This window comes from Podarcis muralis, chromosome 9, assembly GCF_964188315.1.
Source record: "Podarcis muralis chromosome 9, rPodMur119.hap1.1, whole genome shotgun sequence".
Classification (NCBI taxonomy): Eukaryota; Metazoa; Chordata; class Lepidosauria; order Squamata; family Lacertidae; genus Podarcis; species Podarcis muralis.
The window spans coordinates 77,713,716-77,735,870 of NC_135663.1; the positions used below are offsets into that span (position 1 = coordinate 77,713,716).

Below are 22,155 nucleotides of genomic sequence, written 5' to 3' on the forward strand. Positions count from 1 at the left end.
ACCTCAGCCCCTAGGAGTTGGCTCCTATGACCTGAGCTGTTACCGTATCTTGCAGGTATCTCACTCTTGCATTCTGGCAGATCAGCACAAGCCAGTGCCCTTCTGATGATAGGAGCTGCACAATGATAAAGTAAACGGCCTTTCTTAATGGAAAGGGGATGAACTGCTTCAAATACTGAGCTATATGAGAGAGAATTGACTAGAGGGCTGCCACTTAATTTGCACATATTAGATAAGACTTCCTCAACCTGGGCCCTCCAGGTGTTTTGGGACTACAACTCCCATGATCCCTAGCTAGCAGGACCAGTGGTCAAGGATGATGGGAATTGTAGTCTCAAAACATCTGGAGGGCCGAGGTTGAGGAAGCCTGGGTTAGATGCATGCTATCGGTTCAATTTGCACACGTTTTTCAAGAACACAACGGATCTCAACCTACAGTTGGTGAGCCCTCTGCATCAATTCTACAGTACTCCTGTTCCAAAATTTTAGCTGTCTGACATTAAAACAACTTGAAGAAAATCCCAACAGCTAAACTTAAAACCAAAATAACTGAAGCAAAACAAGAACAAAGAATGGGTGGGGTGTTTTATATGTTTTCATGATCCCAATGGCTTAATATTAATAACTTCATCTTGAAATAGTATTTCCAGTTATATATCTGGAATGTATTTGAAACATAATCAAGCACTTTAAATTTGCATTTTATAATTCAAACTGTCATGACAGGAGACCCAATGAGTCAGGGTGGGGGAATGCATAAGACCACAGCGTAACACAGAGGCATGTGCTGCCCACCCTCCATCGCGGCATCCCTGGTGGCATGCTATTACAGATAGTGTCCCTTTCACAAATATGCAATTGGAACTACTTAAATAAATACATTAGCTACCCCATTATCACCAAGGATATCTAGCTTCTTCATAAGTTCAGAAATATTCACATCCTGGAAAAGAAATTTCAACATTTATCTTTTAATCAAGAATTAAATCATGTATTTGTGTTAGTTTTTAACTGTTACAAATTCTTTCACATTAACTAGGCTGGTGAAACAACACCATGGAAGACATTCTGACTCCAGCAATTGCAAAACTGCCATCATCTTTTTTTTAAAAAGGGAGAACCCTATTTCCTCTCAATCACAGGAAATTTAGGTAAGAACAGTTATCAAAGTTAATAATGAAACAGTACAATGCCAGAAATACTACTGATTATATCATATATTCTGTTGCTATTTACTCATTTGATTAGACACTGAAAATAATACTGAACTGAAATAGGTCTTTTCACACCACATCATACCGCTACTAGCAACACTGAACAGCATTAAAGGTTTTTGCCTAAAAATATCAGGTTTAATGGACTAGGCAACATTACACCCATTTTCTATTCATAGTCAAAGAAAGGATGCTTCGTGTAAAACAAAATTAGTGGTAATAAGATGAGATGAGAATAATAAGGTTGGGAATTCATACGAAGTGTGCAGGAAGATGTGGAAACCATCTTGAGGTCTTAGGTGGAATTTCCACAGGGTCGTGGAGACTGATCTTTCCATATAATTATGCATAAGGGTAGGAACAGCATAGGTTTACAAGGTAAAACTGGATGTCATGGTGGCAGCTATGTTTGTTTAAATGGTGTGTCCCCCCCACACACATAGAAAGCAGAGGGTATCCATCCGATTTTAATTTCAAAGGTGGAATGCAGATGAGGAAAGCTGAACCTGCTCCCCTGGGCCATCTTACCTCCTCCCTGGCCCATCACCAAAGCCACTTTCCCCTTAATACAGCTCTGATTCTAGAGGTAAGCAGAGCTCTGGCTGGAGAAGAGGCCCTTCCTCACATCTATGCATCCCCTTTGATGTTTAGACCCCACTTTCTGCTTTGTGAAAACTAACAGGAAAGAGATTTGACCACACAAATGCCACTGCTGCCATTGCATCAAGTCTGGTGGCCCACAGACCACCTTGAAAGATGCTGCACAAGAACCAACAAATTTCCATCTACCTTTATTCCCTCGTGACGACAAAACAGTTGAAGTGCACTTCCATTGTTTTCAGGGAATGCAGTTATATGGAGGTTAAAAGCTGGCGACCTTCGTTCTCTCTCCTAAGGGAAGATTTTGTTCAAAATAGAATAGGTGTTTATAAAAGATACCAAACTTCTATTCTACAAATAATTCAAGTCAAGTTAAATGAACAAATACTGGATTTTGCGTACGAAAAATATACCAAAATGCATCGCAAGGTCAGTCCTTCCCTGATATGCAATGTAAGATTCTTTACTGTTATAAGAACACAAACCTCTTTCAATAAATAAAAAAAATTGCCCAGTAGCACCTTAGAGACCAACTAAGTTTGCTCTGGGTATAAGCTTTCGTGTGCATGCACACTTCTTCAGATACACTGAAACAGAAGGTGACTTCAAACTCCGCAAGGAAGGGTGTTTGAAAAAGGGGTGAGGGGCTGCCAGCTCTGCAGGCAAGGGGTGACCTAACTGGGCTCCTGTGCCCCACAGGGGTGCCACAGAAAGAATGGAGTTGGTCAAGGGAGCCGTGGACTCAAAAAGGTTGAAAACCTCTGTGTAGCGATCACACAGGGTCCCCGGACGTTTCACCGTCTATTGATCCCTGCGCCACCACTTTATTTCTCGCTGCCACCACCCAGGCCCTACCTAGTACAATACTGAGTCCAGTCAGGGTTAAATTGGAACATAAGCTTCTGTTTATTTATTGCAGTTTAACAAGTGTGTGGTTTCATAAACGGTATCGGTCAATTATAGTCATGGGGTGCCTATCCAGACCTATAACTTCTGCTACCTGCTCTCACTCACTAAACAACCTCTCAGATATTTACTTGTCTTCCTAGCTCCTAACTGTTCCTGACTCAGCTTATTTCGCTACACTAACTCAACCTACCCACAGACTCTCTCCCAATTCACTCCCACTCCAACCAACCACCCAACTCCCAACGAACTCTCCCTTCGCCCCTCCCAGAGCTGGTTTTATAGTCCCTCTGACTCCACCCCCTGGGTTCTGATTGGGTAACATGTTTAACTATTTCACCTCCAGCACTCTCATATGTTAACGTCACACTCTGCTTTACACTTTCCTTTGCCTGCAACTTTGTGATAAAGGAAATGCAAGTGTTGATTGAGGAGTGGGGGTGGGGGTGGAGGGGTAGAGGGTGAGACATGCAAACTTGGTTAACTGGTGCTGCTCACAAAGCAGCCAACAAGGTTGTAGGGTTGTGTTTTTTTTTAACAGTCCAGCTTCTGAGTTGACACAGGACAGTAATGCACAGATTGGATCCCATATCCACCCAGTTAAGAGAGACCGTGCATTTAACTGAAGCTCAGGCATTCGTTTCGGCTTGCAGTGAGTGATTCTTAGAGAAGCAGACTTGAGAGACCCACCCCCAATCTCCCCGTGCAGAAATGCAACCAGAAAATAATGGCCCAAATAGATTTTCCATATTGCTTAGTATGCAGCAGAAACAGCTTGAGCGGTGAGACTTCAAATTACAGCAGCAGCACCCGTGCAAATTCACCACCATCCTTATCATCCCCATAGGAGTCCTGTTACATCTTCCTTATGTATGTGTTTGCATGCAATTAAAAAGATAAAGCTGTCATTGCACTGTAGTGCTGCATCACAACCCCGAATTTGCATGGAGTTGGTGGGTTGGGGGAGGCAGGCTGCACCAGGGCCCTGATCACGGTATGGGAGCAAGAACATTGGAAAGAGGGGGGGGGGGGAGTGGTGGTTTAAAGCAAGGTTTGAGCACAGCATGGATGTAGAAACCCGAGAGGGAAATGGCAGTTTTAAACAACTGCAGAGGTTTGAATAACATACTATGGAATATTTGAGAGCTTTGTGCCCTTTCTCTCTCTCTCATGAGGCAGTTGAGGAATGGAAGAGGGAGCAAAGTGGCTGCTTTAAACAATAGCAAAAGTTTGACTAGAGTGGGGGTTTGGCAGCAGAGGTTTGGCTGGAGAAAAAATGAGAGAAAAAGCAGCAATTTTAAACAATGGCACAGTAGGGCGACGCCCAGATGCATTTGATGACACTTCAATTCATTCAAGTATCCCAAAGCAGCGGGAATTTAGTTTTGCTTTAAAAATAAGAACTATCTTGTAGAGGCAAACACTGCTCATGTTGCAGCAAAGTATTAAGTTAACTTGTGGAGCTTTCCAACAATTAGAGCACAAACTATCTTTCATAACTTTTTTTTTAATCAAGATCCCCAGTCCAAGCACTTCTGTGTGACACTCTGAGCCAGACAATGACACCACCAAAGTGTTGTGGAGGAATCGAGGGACCAGTATATACACAACTGTGATATATGGCTCTAGTAAATCACCTTTCAACTGACTGCATGTTAACAAAAAAGCACTCAAATGGCATTACATTGTGACTGCTTAACCACAGGGGCCAGTTTGAATGAGGTTCGTATGAATCGCTCTTGTTAAAATATAAGCATCAACTTTTGGGTTCTGATTTGGTTTTTCAAAAGCATCTAGGTCTCATAGATGAAAACAAATGGTATGATTGCAGCATATGCCCCAATTACACTGCAGTTTTGAAGGCTCCTCCGGACAACCTATTTACTGGACGTTCATCCTGATTTGTTTGCAGAAAACATGTGGTGGTTAGACTACGTCCGATTTTCATTCTGAATTGTTTGTACATCCACCCGGTGATTATTTGCTCACCCCACACGTTTCAATGCATATCTATCACTTTCCTAAAGTCTGCTTCTTTTCGAAGTGGATTTATGGCACTAGATGACAGAGCACTCTGAACAACTTCAGGTGCTCAAATGCATAATTTACATTATGCATTTGAATCCCTCCCACAAATATATCCAGTGTAGACCACAGATGGGAAGGCCCAGGCCGTGTAAGGCTACCTTTTAAGCTTTCAGAGGGTAGTTGCTGCTGCAAAGGAAGGTTCCTTATACATGGAAATAGATGGTGTTCTTAGGTGGTTTCAGGGTTTTTTTATACTCTGCTTTTCAACCAAAATTATTAAAGGGGTAACGGTTGGAAGAGGTAAGAGAGCACAAGCAGTTATGAGGCAAGAGGGGAAGAAAGTGGCATGGATACCAGCAAACACAAAATGGTGAGGGGAAGAGAGTAAATGGCACCTGGATGTGTAACAAGAACAGACCCAGAAAGAAATAGGGGTTTCTTTAATGGCATTTCCAACTAATAGACTAATTTGACACCCCACACTGGATCTGCCAACCATGTAGTGTAGCATATGAACTCTGGATAGCACCACTCCTTTGACTTATTCTTATTTACTGCATTTATATACAATGTTTTCCTGAGAGGGACTCAAGGCGGTGTACTTGAGTCTCACCTCCCCATTTAATCTTCACAACAACCCTGTGAGGTGGGTTAGGCTGAGAGACTGTAACTGGCCCAAAATCGGCCAGGGATCTTCAAGGCTGAGTGGGGATTCAAACCTTAGTCTCCCAGCTCATAATCCAACCTTCTAACTATTAGATAGGCAGGCCCATAAAAAAAGGCAAGGATCGGGAACCTGTGGTCCTGCATACTGACTGGACTTAAGAGTTCAACATCTGGAAGGCCACAGGTTTCCCCACCCCTCCAGCACGGGGTGTGAGCAAAAGCAAAGAGGGAAGTAAAAAAATCAGTGTAAACATTGGTTTCATTTTCATGTCTATTCCATCCACAGCTGAATTGCCAAGATGTCAAGGAGGAGCTAATTTTCATAGCTTGCAAAATAAACCTGCGGTGCTTCGGTATCCTCCTGTCAGGCACACTGGCCTATCTATCCCGCAGCTGTTTATTTTGGCTGAAGGTACTCCGTAGCCCTGCTACCAAATATCCTTTTAACTGGATTTTAACAGGACCCTTATCCTGATGTCAAAAGCCCTCTGCAACACTACAAGTGTTCAGTTCAGACCTCTGGCAAAAGCATATTATCCTTACTGCCAGTGGCTTGCCAGCTGGAGAGCAGAGGGCAAGAGAGACAGAAAGAGTTCTTCTACCCACTTTTGGCTCTGGCCCCAAGCGGCGTGTCCTTGAAGGAGAATGGCCCTCGACAGAAATGGAGATTTGCCCACCCCCTGCTTTAACAGGTCAAACAAGATTGATCTCTAAGTAATATGCAGAACAAAAGCATTTCCAAAGTGAGGCTGAGGTGGAATGAGGCGGAATGAAGATTGTGCATGCCAAGAGTTCTGAGATATTCAGTAGATGAAATTACAAATAGCCTAATGAACATGATTTTTGTTAACGACCTTTTAGTTATGTTTATGTACTGCACATGGGTATGAAAATGCAACAGTCTTACCCCTCCCGTTACAATGGAGCATATTTTTAAAACAAAAAAAAATGTAGCAACAATATCATCCACTCCTTTAACACAATGGAACCAGACTGAATGAATTAATGTGCTAAGAAAATGCAAATTCTTCAGGTAACGATATTTTTTTTCTATTTAAGATTCTTTCATTTTAAACTGCATCATTACTTCATTAACAGATTTATGTAAATATTTTTTCCCATAAAATAAGAGAAGTTCTGTAGAAATTTCCCTTTTAAAACTGACAAAGTAAACTTAAGGGAAAAAAAATATTAAGATGAAGGATGTGTCACAGCCTAAGGTTTGATTTCATGCAGAATGCACAGAGGTGTGTTAATTAAAACAATGCCAGCTGGGAGTTGGTAGTATGTGTATCAGATGATGTCACATGCATGAAAGGAGCAGTCATGGAAATGAAACAAACAAAAAGACAGAAACACAGAAAAAAATTTATTGGCCAGAACAAACTATATGTAATATACATATTGTCTATGTTACAGTTTTGCAAAATTAGTGAGCATGCTCTCCAAAACTACATTAAGGCAGAGGCATTATATTCATTGCCCCGACATCGCGGCAGATTTCAGAAAATCCAGTTAGTTTTCCCTTACACATGCAATGGATGCTAATGGATGTCATACGTATTTCAGCTTGGGTTCAATGACATGTTCTGCTCCATTTGTGAGTCTACAGCTCAGAGAATCTCTTACTTCCAGTTCAAGGATTCGGAACTCCAGCAGCTCATTCTGGTCTTTGGCATCCTGCATCTCATTCTTCAGCAGATCTTCTTCTTGTTCTATCTTGTAGATCTAAGAGAAAATATCATGTGGCTATGAGCCGAGGGAGAAGTAGAATACATCCTTGCAAACATCTTTATAGCTTGCAAAAGAAATGAAAGCCACTGGGGGGAAAGCCTCTTAATGAAATGCAAGAGTGAATTCTATCATAAAGGTAAAGGGACCCCTGACCATTAGGTCCAGTTGTGACCGACTCTGGGGTGGTGGCGCTCATCTCACTTTACTGGCCGAAGGAGCTTCTGGGTCATGTGGCCAGCATGACTAAGCCGCTTCTGGCGAACCAGAGCAGCGCACGGAAACGCCGTTTACCTTCCCGCCGGAGCGGTACCTATTTATCTACTTGCACTTTGACGTGCTTTCGAACTGCTAGGTTGGCAGGAACAGGGACCGAGCAACGGGAGCTCACCCTGTTGCGGGGATTCGAACCACCGACCTTCTGATTGGCAGGTCCTAGGCTCTGTGGTTTAACCCACAGTGCCACCCGCGTCCCGAATTCTATCATACGCAGTTCTAAAAAGTCACTAATGTGGGCTTGCAAATTTGGATCTTCCAGATAGAGCCAGTGTGGTGTAGTGGTTAAGAGCGGTAGTCTCGTAATCTGGGGAACCGGGTTCGCGTCTCCGCTCCTCCACATGCAGCTGCTGGGTGACCTTGGGCTAGTCACACTTAGAATCATAGAGTTGGAAGAGACCACAAGGGCCATCGAGTCCAACCCCCTGCCAAGCAGGAAACACCATCAGAGCACTCCTGACATATGGTTGAAGTCTCTCAGCCCCACTCACCTCACAGAGTGTTTGTTGTGGGGGAGGAAGGGAAAGGAGAATGTTAGCCGCTTTGAGACTCCTTAAATGCAGTGAAAGGCGGGATATCAAATCCAAACTCTTCTTCAGATCCCGGCCCCACTTAGGCTGAGCAAGACAATAGCTCTTAAGAGAAATGAACACCTTGTGACAGGAGGATTCCATGCCAGTTCAGAAGCACTTGGCAAATAGATTCACAGAACGGTAAGAGTTCATCTAGTCCAACCTCATGCAATGCAGCAATCTCAACTAAAGCATCCCTGACAGCCTCTGATCAAAAACCTCCAAGGAAGGAGAGGCCACCACCTTGCGAGGGAGTCTGTTCCCCTGCCAAACAGCTCTTACCCCCAGAAAGTTCTTCCTGACATTTAGTTGGAAAACATTGGGCATTGTGGTCATGGATCTTGCAGAGTCTCTAAACATGTTGAAATAAAAACCACTGGAGGTAAGGCTCTCCATAAAGGTCAAATCTGGTGCAAAACACGTGCTGATTCTTTTCACCACAGAATGATATGTACCGTACCAACAATTGTCATTAGGGGCTTGTTTCGTCTCTAGGCACATTTAAACACCCCCCATGTGCAGATGGAGACAGCCACCTCCCCCCCCAGCACAAATCCACAGGGCGGGGCTGCACATTACAATGGAACACCCACTTCCTGGAAGCCCCTTGAAAGGTATTTGTTTACCATGTTTAAAGCAGCTGAAAATGTTAAAAATGCTAAAAGGAATAAAGAGGCAGTCTTAGGACAACCTTGTAAGCCTTTCTGTAAAATGTGTGCATTTTAAAGGTTTTTGCTCCTTAAAAAAGTCAGCCCATGAGTACCCCTTGTAAGGAATGCAGCAAGATTTGTTTTAGAATGGGAATGGGATCCAGGAAACTTCAGGATGGTTAGCGTAACATCAGTCCTGGGTAAATTGGTGGAAAGCATGCTTAAAAATAAAATTATAAAGAATAAAGAAGAACAAGGCCAAAGTAGTATTTGCAAAGGTAAGTCCTGTCTCAGTAAAGTTTTAGAGTTCTTCAAGGGTGATCAAGTGGATATTCCATATTTGTACTTTCAAAAAGCTTTTGACAAAGTCCCTCACCAAAGATTTCCAAGTAAACTTAGCAGTTATGAGATAAGAGCAAAGGTCCTCTTGTGGATCAAGTATTGGGAAGCAGGTATTGAGACTAATTGGACAGTTCTTATAACGTTCTTACAATGGTAGGATGCAGGAAGTGAAGTTCCTGAGGATCTGTATTGGGACGGATGCTTTTAATTCACAAATAGTCTGCAGTTAGGAGTGAGCCACTAAAAAACAAGTGGCTGGAAGAGAGGAAACTAGTTAATGGTCAGGATGGGTATATGCAAACTCTATGGTGAGAAACAGTAAGCCACCGAATATGAGCTGCCAAGTGATCTACCAGAGAGGGCTATTGTCTTCATATCTTGCTTGCCTACTTCCAACAAGAACTGAACCTGTTCAGGAGAGCTTTAAAACAAATCATGAGGGGGAAGGAGACAATACTACAGACAACAGGGGGACACCTGGTACTGGGGATAATTGCTTCATTGATGCACAGGAAGCAGCTGTAGAGAATGACTCACGGCTTCAGTTGTCTCTGTACTAATGCACAGAGTATGGGAAATGTGCAAGACAAATTGAAATGCTTAATGCAGGATGGCAAAGATGACCTAATAGGCTTCAGTTTTATAATGAATGATTTTAGAGTGTTGTGTTGTACTGTTTTATTGTTGTTAGCCGCCCTGAGCCTGGCTTCGGCTGGGGAGGGCAGGATATAAATAAAATTTATTATTATTATTTACTGGGATGAGATTCATGACTAGAATGCAGAAATAGAGGAGTATAACCTATTCAAACGGAACAGACCAAACAGGAAGAGAGGAGTAACACAGACCTCCAAGCCAGACTGAAGACTTGGGTGATGCCTTCCTGCAGCAGATTACCAAACATTCAAAAAGGAATAATAGAATCTTAAGAGTTGGAAGGGACCCAAGGGTCATCTAGTCCAACCCCCTACTATACAGGAATCTCAGCTAAAACATCCATGACAGACGGCCATCCAACCTCTGCTTAAAAACCTCAAGCAGGAGAGATCTAGCAGCCCAGGACCTCCATACATACTTCCCAGGCTTGCACCCCAAAGAAGCCCATTTGGTGCTGCTAACACTGCAAAAACAACACACAAGGCAGCTGTTACGAGTTACCAGCAAGCAGTGTGATTCTCCAGCAGTTTGACTTCACCCCCAGAGGCACACTCCATTGTCTCTTGGGACAGACAGATGCTGCCGCCAACAACAGTAATCATGGGAGACTTCAACTACCCCTATCTGTTGGAACTCACTCTGCCAAGAAAGTAAGGTCCAACAAATTCCTCCAATGCTTTGCTGACACTTTCTTTTCCCAGGAGGTGGAAGAAGATTATGGACCTGGTCCTCACCAACGGGCAGGAACTGACTGACCAAGTGGAAGTATTGGGAATTTTGGGAGGAAGTGATCATGACATCTTGGGTTTCATGATATAGAGGGGCAAGGGAAACCTGAGTGTGGTCGGGCATGCGTCTGGACTTTAAGAAGGTTCGTTTCAAAAAGCTTAAGGAACTACTGGGTGAGATCCCATGGTCAGAAATACTGAAAGAGAAGGGAGTCCAAAATGGATGGGAGTTTCTTAAAAATGAAATACTGAAGACACAAAGGCAGGCAATTCCAACAAGAAAGAAAAGTGGGAGGCATCTAAATAAACTGGTGTGGCTGCATAAGGAGCTTACAGATGAGATGAGGTGAGGTGAGGTGAGGTGAGATGTAAGAAGGGCATGTATAAGAAATGGAAGAAAGGGGAAATCACAAAGGAGGAGTATATATGAGTACCCAACAGTTACAGGGAGAAGGTCAGGCGAGCCAAAGCTCAGAATGAACTCAGGATTGCAAGAGAGGTTAAAAATAATAAAGAAGGTTTCTTCAGTTAAGTCTGAAGCAAGAGGAAGAACAAGAAAGTGGTAGGTCCTCTGCATGGAGAAGAAAGAGAAAAGGCGGAACTATTCAACACCTACTTTGCCTAAAAGGAAAGCAATGCCCAACTTGGTGATAATAGAATAAATGATGCAAGGAGGGAGCTGCAGCCCAATATAGAAAAAGAGGTGGTAAGGGAACAGCAGGCTACTTTAAACAAATTCAAATCTCCAGGGCCTGGTGAGCTGCATCAAAGGGTACTAAAGGAGCTTGCGAATGTAATCTCAGAGCCTCTGTCTATAATCTTTAAGAATTCTTGGAGAATAGGTGAGGTCCCTGCAGAATGGAGGTGGGCAAATGTTGTCCCCATCTTCAAAAGGGGGGCGGGAGAAGACCCAGGTAACCACTGACCTATGAACTTGACGTCAATACCTGGAAAGGTCCTAGAACAGATAATTCAAACAGTTGGTCTGTGAGCACTAAGAAAAAAATGCTGTGATTACCAAAACCCAACATGGGTTTCTCAAAAATAAGTCATGCCAGATTAATCTTATTTCTTGTTTGATGGAGTTACAAGCTTGGTGGATTAGGGGAATGCCATGGTCATAGCGTATCTTGATTTCAGTAAGGCTTTGGACAAAGTCCCCTATGATATTCTTGTGAGGAAGCTGGTAAAATGTTAGTTGAACAAGGTAACTGTTAGGTGGATTTGCAGCTGGTTGTCTGACTGAACCCAAAGAGTTTTATCATTAAAACAACCCAGTTATCCTCTCCCTTACTGCCTACTACATGCTATATATAATTTTTTCTGAAGGCTCTTAATAGTTTCATTTTGGCTAGTGAAACCCAGCTTCTTTGAGGAAAGGGCAAGACAGGAATTTAATAAACAAAAACAGTGTTTGTATTAATCACACACTTTTAGAAAAGAAAATTATCAATGTAAAAACTTGAGTTACTCAGCACAAAGGATGTTATTGTAATCAGTTCTGGAAACATTGAGGCCACCATTTATTTCACCCACCTTTTCTAGCAGTTCTTGGTTTGTCCTGATAAGCCCCTGTTTTTCTTCTATCCATTTAGAGTCCTGCAAGGAATTTTTAGAATTATAATGTATTTTACTTATGTTTAAAAATCATATACACTGCAACTTGTCAATGACCAAGACATTTACAAAATAATAAAAAGCATGCAAAACAACAAACATATAAAAGTAGAATTCAAAATCAAGAGATTTGAATTTATCTGGGTGAATGGAAGTTATTGCACAGCATCAAAGCAGCAAAATTGGCTTCAAGTGTACCACTCTAGGAAAGCTTACTGCACTGCCCGGGTTGCCAGAAAAGCCCTGCCCTTCAATTTGCCCACTGAAACAAACCTCTACTCTAATGGAGGTGGCGTTTGTAGAAAGGCTTTGGTCAATGACATTATAGTGTGGGCAAGCAGGTATGGGAGGAGATGCTCTTTTAAGTCCTTGGGTCCCAAGCTAATTAGGTATTTAAAGTTAAGTAGTAGGGACGCGGGTGGCGCTGTGGGTAAAAGCCTAGGGCTTGCCGATCGAAAGGTCGGCGGTTCGAATCCCCGCGGCGGGGTGCGCTCCCGCGGCTCGGTCCCAGCACCTGCCAACCTAGCAGTTCGAAAGCACCCCCGGGTGCAAGTAGATAAATAGGGACCGCTTACTGGCGGGAAGGTAAACGGCGTTTCCATGTGCGGCTCTGGCTCGCCAGATGCAGCTTTGTCACGCTGGCCACGTGACCCGGAAGTGTCTGCGGACAGCGCTGGCCCCCGGCCTCTAGAGTGAAATGGGCGCACAACCCTAGAGTCTGTCAAGACTGGCCTGTACGGGCAGGGGTACCTTTACCTTTACCTTTAGTAGCTACTAGCTTTGAACTGGGCCTAGAAATGAATATGCAATCAGTGAAGAGATTTAATACGCCATGTGAGCAATGCCCATCAAAACTCTGACTGCTGCATTCTGCATTAACTGAAGCTTCTGAGCCTTTTTCAGAGAAAACCCTGTGTATAAACACATTGGAGTAACCCAGATAGGATGTTGCCAGAGCATGGATAATCATGGCCAGGCTATCTGCCTATGAAAGGTGGTCACTGACACTTCAGCCCAAACTGGCAAAAGGTACTACTGTGTGCTACAGAGGTCACCTGGGCTTAGATTGAGAGCCAAGGTGGGGATATCTTTCTTAAGCGATACTGCAACTTCATCCAGAACTGACTATCATCTCCCTGAACTGGAGAACCATCTACTCACAGGACAGTTCACTGGCTCTCATCCAGGCCATTACTGACATCAAACACTAGTTCAGCTCTTCCAGTCTCATACGATACTGGCTTTAAATGACAGTCATAAGTAACACCTTCACACAGAGGTACAGATTCTCAGCTAAATTGCAGCTGCAGTCATTCAGAGCAGGGCAGGCAAGAACATGCTCACATACTTAAAAGTGCTACCAAATACTTGATATATGAGTCAATCACCCATCTCCTACTACCCTTCTGGGGGGGAAACCCACCTCACCCCGCCCCGCCCCCCCCCCCATATATAAGGGTCTGGTGACTTCTGTTTCAGTGTATCTGAAGGAGCGTGCATGCACACGAAAGCTTATCCCCAGAACAAGCTTAGTTGGTCTCTAAGGTGCTACTGGACAATTTTTTAATTTACAGTGCTACCTCGGGTTAAGTACTTAATTCGTTCTGGAGGTCCATTCTTAACCTGAAACTGTTCTTAACCTGAAGCACCACTTTAGCTAATGGGGCCTCCTGCTGCCGCCACGCCGCCGGAGCACAATTTCTGTTCTCATCCTGAAGCAAAGTTCTTAACCTGAGGTACTATTTCTGGGTTAGCGGAGTCTGTAACCTGAAGCATATGTAACCTGAGGTACCACTGTATTTCATATATGCTGTTAGACTACCTAGTCAAGTCTGAGCTTATGCAAGCTGCCTAACAGTTTGTGTCGGCCATTGACAATATGAGGGTGACAAGACCGGTCTATCTTATTTTGTAAAGCTAACAGAGATCATGTATGCAAGGTACTTAGGAAAAGCACTAAGTGATTTCATGATAGGGAGGAACATTCCTATTTTTAAAGAGATGGAGACAATCTGAAGTATTTTAAATCTCTTCGTGAATAAAGACAACTGCTTGCCAATTCAGGCGAAAAGCAGCCACTTCGTTGATGATAAAATAATACTACTAGCTCTGCTGCAAAACAACCATTTTACTAAACATAAATAAATTACATCATGCACGAGAAAACTTCATGATTTGCAAAACAAAATTTATTTTGAAGAACTGCTTATTAACAGTTTCACTTTAGTACTGAACTAAGTAGTAAACACACCATGCCCCAAAGAAGAAAAAGTGTTTTGTGTTTTCCTAGAACTTCAAGAGACATTCACAATTGTGGAACATTCCGTAGCTTAATACAGGAGTACATAAAGAAAAGGCTAGCAGTAAACTAGAGCTCAGAGTGGCCCCTAAGCCCCACAGTGAGAATGATTTGCTAGCAATGGAAATGTGTAGCAGCAAACTGAATGCTGGTGCAGTCACTTCTCCCATGTTTCAGGAGAGACACTCCCTTTTTATTTTTAAAAGTGGAGCTTGTGTACATTTGGTTTCTTCCCCCCTTCTCTGTTGACAAAATAAAATGATATTTTTTATTTTATTTTTTAAAAAGCTGTACTGTTCTGGGAATTGTGGAGAGGTGCTTCTCAGTGACATTAGAGATATCCACCAAGTTATACACAGCTGACCCCTGCCGTAAATTAGCAAAACTGGGTCCCACCCACCACCCAGACTGCAGCCCTGGAGAGACATTTGGACTGAATACCTTGAGGGTGTTTGCAAGGAAGCTCCTCCACTCAAAAACGTTAAAATGGCCCTCATGCAAAGGCAGCCATTTCCTATATGTTAACGGTTCGATTTTTTAAAAAAAATTATATGGCATGTACCATTTGACTGCAAACATAGCACCCCTATGCTTATAAAGGTAAGAAGAGCAAGGAATCAGAACCAAAACCATCTGAGTTTCTGTTAGGAAATATGCAAGTTTCAGTCTTGCCTCCCCAAATGCAGTAGAGCTGAGCCAGGATCAGTAAGACTGCTTGGAGCCTGACATTGTCTCTTCTAACCCGTGTTCTACTGCTATAGCAGCAGGAGGACTCGTTCTGAATGTCAGCAGAAGAATGTAAGCCACCAGAATGTGTGACAGGTGCACAGCAGTGGCCAAGGCCTCTCTAGGAACACTGCCCTTCCCCAAGAGTCAAGGCACTTGACCCCCACTTCTCAATTCTTTCCAGAGATAGAAGGCAGCGGAGAAGTCCTAATCCAAGCCAGGGAAGATGCTGGACTAGAGAGGACCCAGGTGCTGCCATGATTGCAGGCTATACTCTGGGTACTTCGGCATCAAAAATAATGACCCTTTTCATGACAGCAAATTTACCTGGAAGTGCTGTACATCTGCAGTAGTGTCTAATACCTCCTTAGGCTCACTGGCCTTCATAGCATAGGTCTGACCCACATGCCCCCCCTGTCTCTAGCAAAGGGTACAACATGAGGGGGGCATGGGAGGGGTGCTGAGCACTAGTAGGCCTTTGTGGGTCCACAAACTCCCAAATGGGGCTGAATAAAATAATGGACCCCACAAATCTAGTGTGCAGTCTTCGTAAAATTATGCATTTCCCCCATCACTAAATAAAAACTGTGCATGCTACATTTTGAGGTTCCTTATGCAAAATGAAGAGCTACAGTTTTTACTTGAGTTATAGAAAAACTAACTTCCTAAGGAATCTTCTATATCTGTGATCTGTTGTTACTAAGAAATTGTGAATTGTCTTAAGCTTGTATGTCTATATGATACAGAATCTTCCTGTGTTGTTTGATAAAGGAATACAGTATGCTGTTTGCAAACATGGGGTCATTTGCCTGCTTACAAAGACAACACAAAACAAACACAAATGTTTTGAGCAAGTGCCTAAACTACTACATCATGGAGATGGAAAATACATAGCTGACATCATCAGTCGAAATTCTCTTCTGTAAGGGTCTTGGTGGGAATCTTCAAGATGCTATTGGACTGTATTGGGAAGGATATCAACCTTAATGTGTTTTTATTATTTCACTACTTTTAAGGCCTTCTCCCCAGTACATATAATTCCATTCAATACAATTGTTTTTCCCCATTTCGTCTATTGTACATCAAACACAGCAATGTACCAGGAAGCAATGAAGATGATAAGAGCAGCGCTGCATGCAGAAGAGAGAATGAACTGACGGAAAGTATGAAGAGAGTCTTTTACCTGTCCTCTCTCAACCAGAGCTTTCTCCAAGTCTTCAATTTTTGCTTGGCACCTGAGAAGATCAGCTTGTAGTTGTTCCCGTGTCTGAAGAGAGAGTTTGAAGAATACTTAACTGATATCATGGTAACAACTGGGATATAGGAGGTTCTACTATATTCTGCCTTTGCGCACAATTAATCATTGCAAAACTCAGCATTTCCAGTAGGATTTATGTAACAAAATCAGTAACTGCTTTGAAAGTGGTAGTGGGAGCCAACTACGTTGACACTCCGTAAATACTATGTTGGGTTTGGCAGTAAACCCAAGTTAGTCAGGGTGTTTTAGATGAGATTCTTGCATTGCAGGGGGTTGGACTAGATGACCCTTGGGGTCCCTTCCAACTCTACAATTCGATGATGGAAAAAGAATTATGGAGAATAAAATTTGTCCAGTTTGATTTAAAGGGAACGTCAATAAACTGCGTTATCAAGCTGATGGACACTCTGCCTTAAAACATGCTTCAAAGTAAAATGGGAAAGGGTTCAAATTACCAAGGAATAGTGTTGCTGCCCAAATCAGATTAACCTGATTTCTGGTGATGGGCTTTGTGTTCCACCTAGGAGGAATCCAGCATTTCAGCACCAGGGCTTACTGGAACATTTCTAAGCTCCATTAGGTCAAGAAGTGCATCACCTTAAAATATTGATTCTTCTTATTATTAGATGATAGTATAAAGCAATTTTAGGGACATTTTGCCTTAAATTGAAAACAAACAAACAAACAATAAATTATTTATACCCCACCCATTTGGCTGGGTATCCCTAGCCACTCTGAGCGGCTTCCATCAGAATATTAAAGGTAAAGGTAAAGGTACCCCTGCCCGTACGGGCCAGTCTTGACAGACTCTAGGGTTGTACGCCCATCTCACTCAAGAGGCCGGGGGCCAGCGCCGTCCGGAGACACTTCCGGGTCACGTGGCCAGCGTGACAAGCTGCATCTGGCGAGCCAGCGCTGCACACGGAAACGCCGTTTACCTTCCCGCCAGTAAGCGGTCCCTATTTATCTACTTGCACCCGGGGGTGCTTTCGAACTGCTAGGTTGGCAGGCGCTGGGACCGAACAACGGGAGCGCACCCTGCTGCGGGGATTCGAACCGCCGACCTTTCGATCGGCAAGCCCTAGGCGCTGAGGCTTTTACCCACAGCGCCACCCAGAATATTAAAAACAGATTAAAACTTCAAACATTACAAACTTCCTGGATAAAAATATTACAAACATACATATCAAGTTGCTCAGTGACTTTTCAGATCCACTTCACAGCTTGAAATTGGCAATTCCAGAATGCAACAAATTTGAGATCCGGTCTGTAATTTTATTGGATCCGACTCTGAAGTCAGGATCCACACAAAAAATGTTTCCAAAGCAAATGCAAATGCCCTTACCAACTAAGAGTGACTATATACCAAAGGTAAAACTTTAAAAGAAAGTAAAGAGTGCTTTTAAAAAAATCAGGTAGCATGCATTGAGACAGAGCAAAGGAGTTAAACAGACAGAGCCCGGGCATTTCAAAACTGAACATATCTCAAATTAACTGAAAGAGCCTGTATTTTATTTTTTGCAAAGCCACATTAAAAAAAATTACCCTTGCTTCTCTTTCTGCATCCTGGGTTCCCCCAACCTGTTCCTGGAGCAATGCATATGCCCTTTGCAAAGCTTGATATTCTCTGGTTAGCTGGCAGAACCGCAAGTCAGCTTCTTCTTTAGGGGTGCTCTTTAAAGAAATGTAAAAAAAAAGATTACCGTCATCATTTTAAAAGAGAAAGAACTCTGTAAATAAATAAATTGTAGCAGACATACCATTCTAGCTAAGTCTTTTTACACTTTTTTGCCATGTCCTGAAATTGCAAACATCAATATACTTTTGGTGATGACTGAAACACAAACGTAGCTATAGTTTCAGTACGATACGATATGATACGATAACCTTTATTGTCATTGTCCCATACAGAACAACAAAATTGAAAAAATCTACACCAGACATTCAAAAACCAACAAGCCTGCTATCCCAGCTATCCCAGCTTGGTTAGCCCCCTAACCAGTACATTAAATATTGTAAGAGGTCAACATAATGGAGAAGTCCCAGCCTTTTTGGAAATCTGATTTATAAAAGGGTCAAGGCCTTGCTGTGAACATGAAAATGTTGCTTCTGTGTTTGTTAGATTTATATCCCACTCTTGCTAAAACGATAGTGTCTCTGGCCCTCCCCTTTATCCTACAGGGAAGAATTGGCTGCAAAAGGGTGATGCCCAAAGTGAGTTTCATGGCTGGGTGGGGACTGGAACATGGTCTCCCTAATTCAACTTTGACACCAGCCATCACCACCACACCAGATCTCTCCCCTGCACTTGTGCTTCCAATCTCTTTCATTATTACATTGGTAATAGCCATCTTTATTTCCTATAATAGGGGCGCGGGTGGCGCTGTGGGTTAAACCACAGAGCCTAGGACTTGCCGATCAGAAGGTCGGCGGTTCGAATCCCCGCGACGGGGTGAGCTCCCGTTACTCAGTCCCTGCTCCTGCCAACCTAGCAGTTTGAAAGCACATCAAAGTGCAAGTAGATAAATAGGTACCGCTCCGGCGGGAGCGTTTCTGTGTGCTGCTCTGGTTCGCCAGAAGCAGCTTAGTCATGCTTGCCACATGACCCGGAAGCTGTACGCCAGCTCCCTCAGCCAATAAAGCAAGATGAGCACCACAACCCCAGAGTCATTTGTGACTGAACTTAGCTGTCAGGGGTCCTTTACCTTTTTTTAACCTTTATTTCCTATAATGTGTCCTCCCTGTCTCTTCTTCTGACGTAATGATTCTTAATGATAATGGAAAGAATGCCCACACTCTCATCAACAGTTGCATTGATAAAAGCTGTGGCACAGGTTGTGAGAGGGACCAGAGCTTACTGTGGGAAAGCCCATGCCTCCCAAGTATCTACACACCATCCAATAACAAAATATTAAAATATAATACAACAGAGGAAAATCAGCAGCAGAATAAAGTCAGATTTAAAACCAGCAATGGAAAACTACAGCAAGCACAAGAGATTTAATGTATTTTTAATCTCCTGTTGGAAGCCGCCCTGAGTGGCTGGGGAGACCCAGCCAGATGGACAGGGTATAAAGAATAAATCATCATCATCATCAAAGCACTAGAAATATAAAAATGGAGGGTAGCTGGTGGTTACCATCCAAACCTCATTTGTTGGGGCAACTGGAAAAGTGCCTCAGTACATATTGGAAAAGCCAATCCTTCAAGTAACCTGGGCTCATGCTGTTTAGGGTCTGAAGCAAGGATGGGTTGCAACTATCATCATCCCTGACCACTGACCATGCTGGCTAGAGCTTATGACAGTTGTGGTTGAATAGTACTCAGAAAGCAGTTCCCCATCCCTGCTTTAAAGATGAATACCAGCTCTTTAAACTGGATCCTGAAATTGACTGGAAGCAGATGGCCCCCTAGTATGCACCAGCTAAAGTTTCCAGACCATTTTCAAAGGCAGCCCCAAAAGCAACAGTAATCCAAATAAGAGTCTATCAGAGCAAAGCTATCCCAGTCCAGATAAGACAACAGCTGGTATATCAGCCGTAGAGGATAAAAGTGCTCTGAGCCTCTGGCCTCGTGACAAGTGCTGGATCCAAGAGCATCCCTAAAACATGGTCACAACCCCTTAGGGCAGGTGGGGAATCACTGGCCCTCAGCACTTCTGGACCCCCCAAAGCATATTTGGAACTGGCCATCAGTCTCTCCTCCTCAGCCCTCTCGGCCTTACACCCCCCCCCCCATTCTGGCTGCAGAGAGAGGAGAAGGGAGGACAGGAAGAGGGACTGATCGCTGTGTTCCTTCTCCAGCAGTTTGCCGGTACTTCCCGTGAAGACTTTCCTGTGGTCTCCGTTTATATGAAGTGTACTACCTTCAAGTACCATGGCAACACTGGGAACGTGCCCTTAGGACCAGTTCTTCCAATTGCTCTGAGTCTGGGAGATACATATGCATGTGACAGGAGTGAGCCAGCAGTAAACCCCACTGGAGTTGGAGTTAACTCTTTATTAGCAAAAACACAATCTGCACATGAACGTCAGGGCTCATAAGCACAGCAACTCATCTCTGGCAGGTCTTGCCCCCAGTTGCTGAAACTGAAGGTCCTCATCTCCCCACAGCTGCCTAAGTCCTCTCCTCTCCAGGGTTTTCCCCAAGCAATCTTGAGATTGCACCTATGTGAAGCTAACTTTGCCTCTGCCCTCTTCATGCCTCTCCTGGTTCTGGGAGACCAGTGGGGAGGGGAGCTTATTGCCGCAGGAGGGACACGCATGCCTCTTCACCAGCTGGACTCATTTCTGCCTTTTGGCCTCCCTCCTCTCCTGCTTCAGCTTCTGCCTCTGATTTGGGACTTCTTCTCACAGAATCCCCCCGCTCACCCAGCCCTGTTATCTCTGCAGCTTCCGACGCCTCTTCTCCCCCTTGTCCCACCAGGCTCTGAGCCTTCTCCCCAGCTAGTGCCTCCCACCATTCCTCTACGTCCAACCAGTCCATGACAGTATGCCATATCAAAGTCACAGGTGCTTACATCTTCCAAGTCTTCTTCTGGTGTAGCTGGAGTCCTGTCTGTATTATAGGAAGTTACTGATGATGTTTCTGAATCCACTGATTCTTCGTCAAATCCAAAAAATGTCTCCACAACATGCCTCTGAAATAAGACCAATGCACTTTGTTATAGACAAGCAAGTTATTCAAAGAGCTGTATCAAAGGGCCTTTATTTCTGTCTTTAAGGAAGGTGACAACAATCGGAGGCCAAAGGAGACCCAGCTGGTCCTCAGCATAGCACCAAAATAACTATCCACAAACTATGCACCTCAGCCACAGTCTCTCAAGCAAAGGCATAGGGAAATATTTTCCATGTCCTCTTCCACAATGTGATCAGCAACAATCCAAACCCAAGATCCACCAGGATGAGAGAGTTTGAATTTGAGACATCTTGGGCTTTCCCTGCTGCTATGGGGTTCAACCAGGTCTACGCTTGTGCCAGTGTAAGTCCCAATAACTTACACCTATTCCAAGCCCTGCCCTTGTGACCTAGGGCCCAAGCCTCACAACTCAGTCCATGCCAGAGGCTCCTGAACAGAGTTTGGAATAGAGATAACTTGCACCAGCCTAAGTTAGGTTGGCTTCCTATAGTTAGGACTACCCACAAGGCAAGGGTGAACAACCTGGCACAACTTCCATGAACCCTAACCACTGGTCTTGCTGGCTGACGCTACTGGGAGTTGCAGTCCAAGAATGTCTGACGGGCACCGTATTGGCCAACCCCAACATTAAGGAGTCAAAGACTCTAAAACTCTTGATAAATATTACACACACACACACACACACACACACACACACACAAATAATATAAATAGCAACCTAATTAATTAATTAATTCTTTGCCTATAAAATACTAAAAATAAAAATCATCACAATCCAGCAACCAACAGTTGTGGAATGCCCACACACAAAGATATGTTTTCAGTAAGCACTTGAAACGCACTACAGGGTCTCCTAGGCTGGATCTAGACACATCTAAAAAGCGTTTCAGTTAAACACGTTGTAAACTTCATAAAGGGAAATCATGTTGACAGAAGACAGGACTCCACAGCACAATCAGGTGTAACATAATGCATATAAAATGGTTTTTCTTTACTAATGTAGCTGAGTCCCTAGAGTGCCGGGGGGGAGGGGGATATTCCAGAGAACGGGAACCATTACAGAGAAGGCCCACTTCAAAACTGCCACTGGATTGTAGTCTGCAGGCTGCGACATGGCCAGCAGAGTCTCCTTTGATGTTCTGAGTGAACGCATGGCAATCTACTTGATAACCTGATCCAAAGTGGTGCAAGGCCTTATATTTTAACAAGATCTTGATAGCTAATAGGCAGCCAGTGCAGTTCTTTTA

General features: G+C 43.6%; 1 protein-coding gene across 9 annotated transcripts in view; it reads right to left on the reverse strand.

Annotated features, from left to right (window-relative positions):
- The window catches only part of JAKMIP1 (janus kinase and microtubule interacting protein 1), an 85,609-nt gene that overhangs the window by 19,671 nt on the left and 43,783 nt on the right, over positions 1-22,155 (reverse strand). For 6 of the 9 annotated variants that reach the window (XR_013394289.1, XM_077934479.1, XM_077934481.1 and 3 more), the window contains exons 9-15: positions 20,790-20,909; positions 17,816-17,944; positions 16,196-16,279; positions 11,907-11,969; positions 7,044-7,142; positions 2,004-2,105; positions 890-943 (exon numbers count right to left, since the gene is read on the reverse strand). Coding sequence is in view for 8 of the 9 variants with exons in the window: in XM_077934479.1 (XP_077790605.1) it covers positions 890-943; positions 2,004-2,105; positions 7,044-7,142; positions 11,907-11,969; positions 16,196-16,279; positions 17,816-17,944; positions 20,790-20,909 (651 nt within the window). In the remaining variant the exon portion in view is untranslated. The remainder of the gene's footprint in view (positions 1-889; positions 944-2,003; positions 2,106-7,043; positions 7,143-11,906; positions 11,970-16,195; positions 16,280-17,815; positions 17,945-20,789; positions 20,910-22,155) is intronic. The other 3 variants (XM_077934483.1, XM_077934482.1, XM_077934478.1) reach the window with 1 other exon arrangement.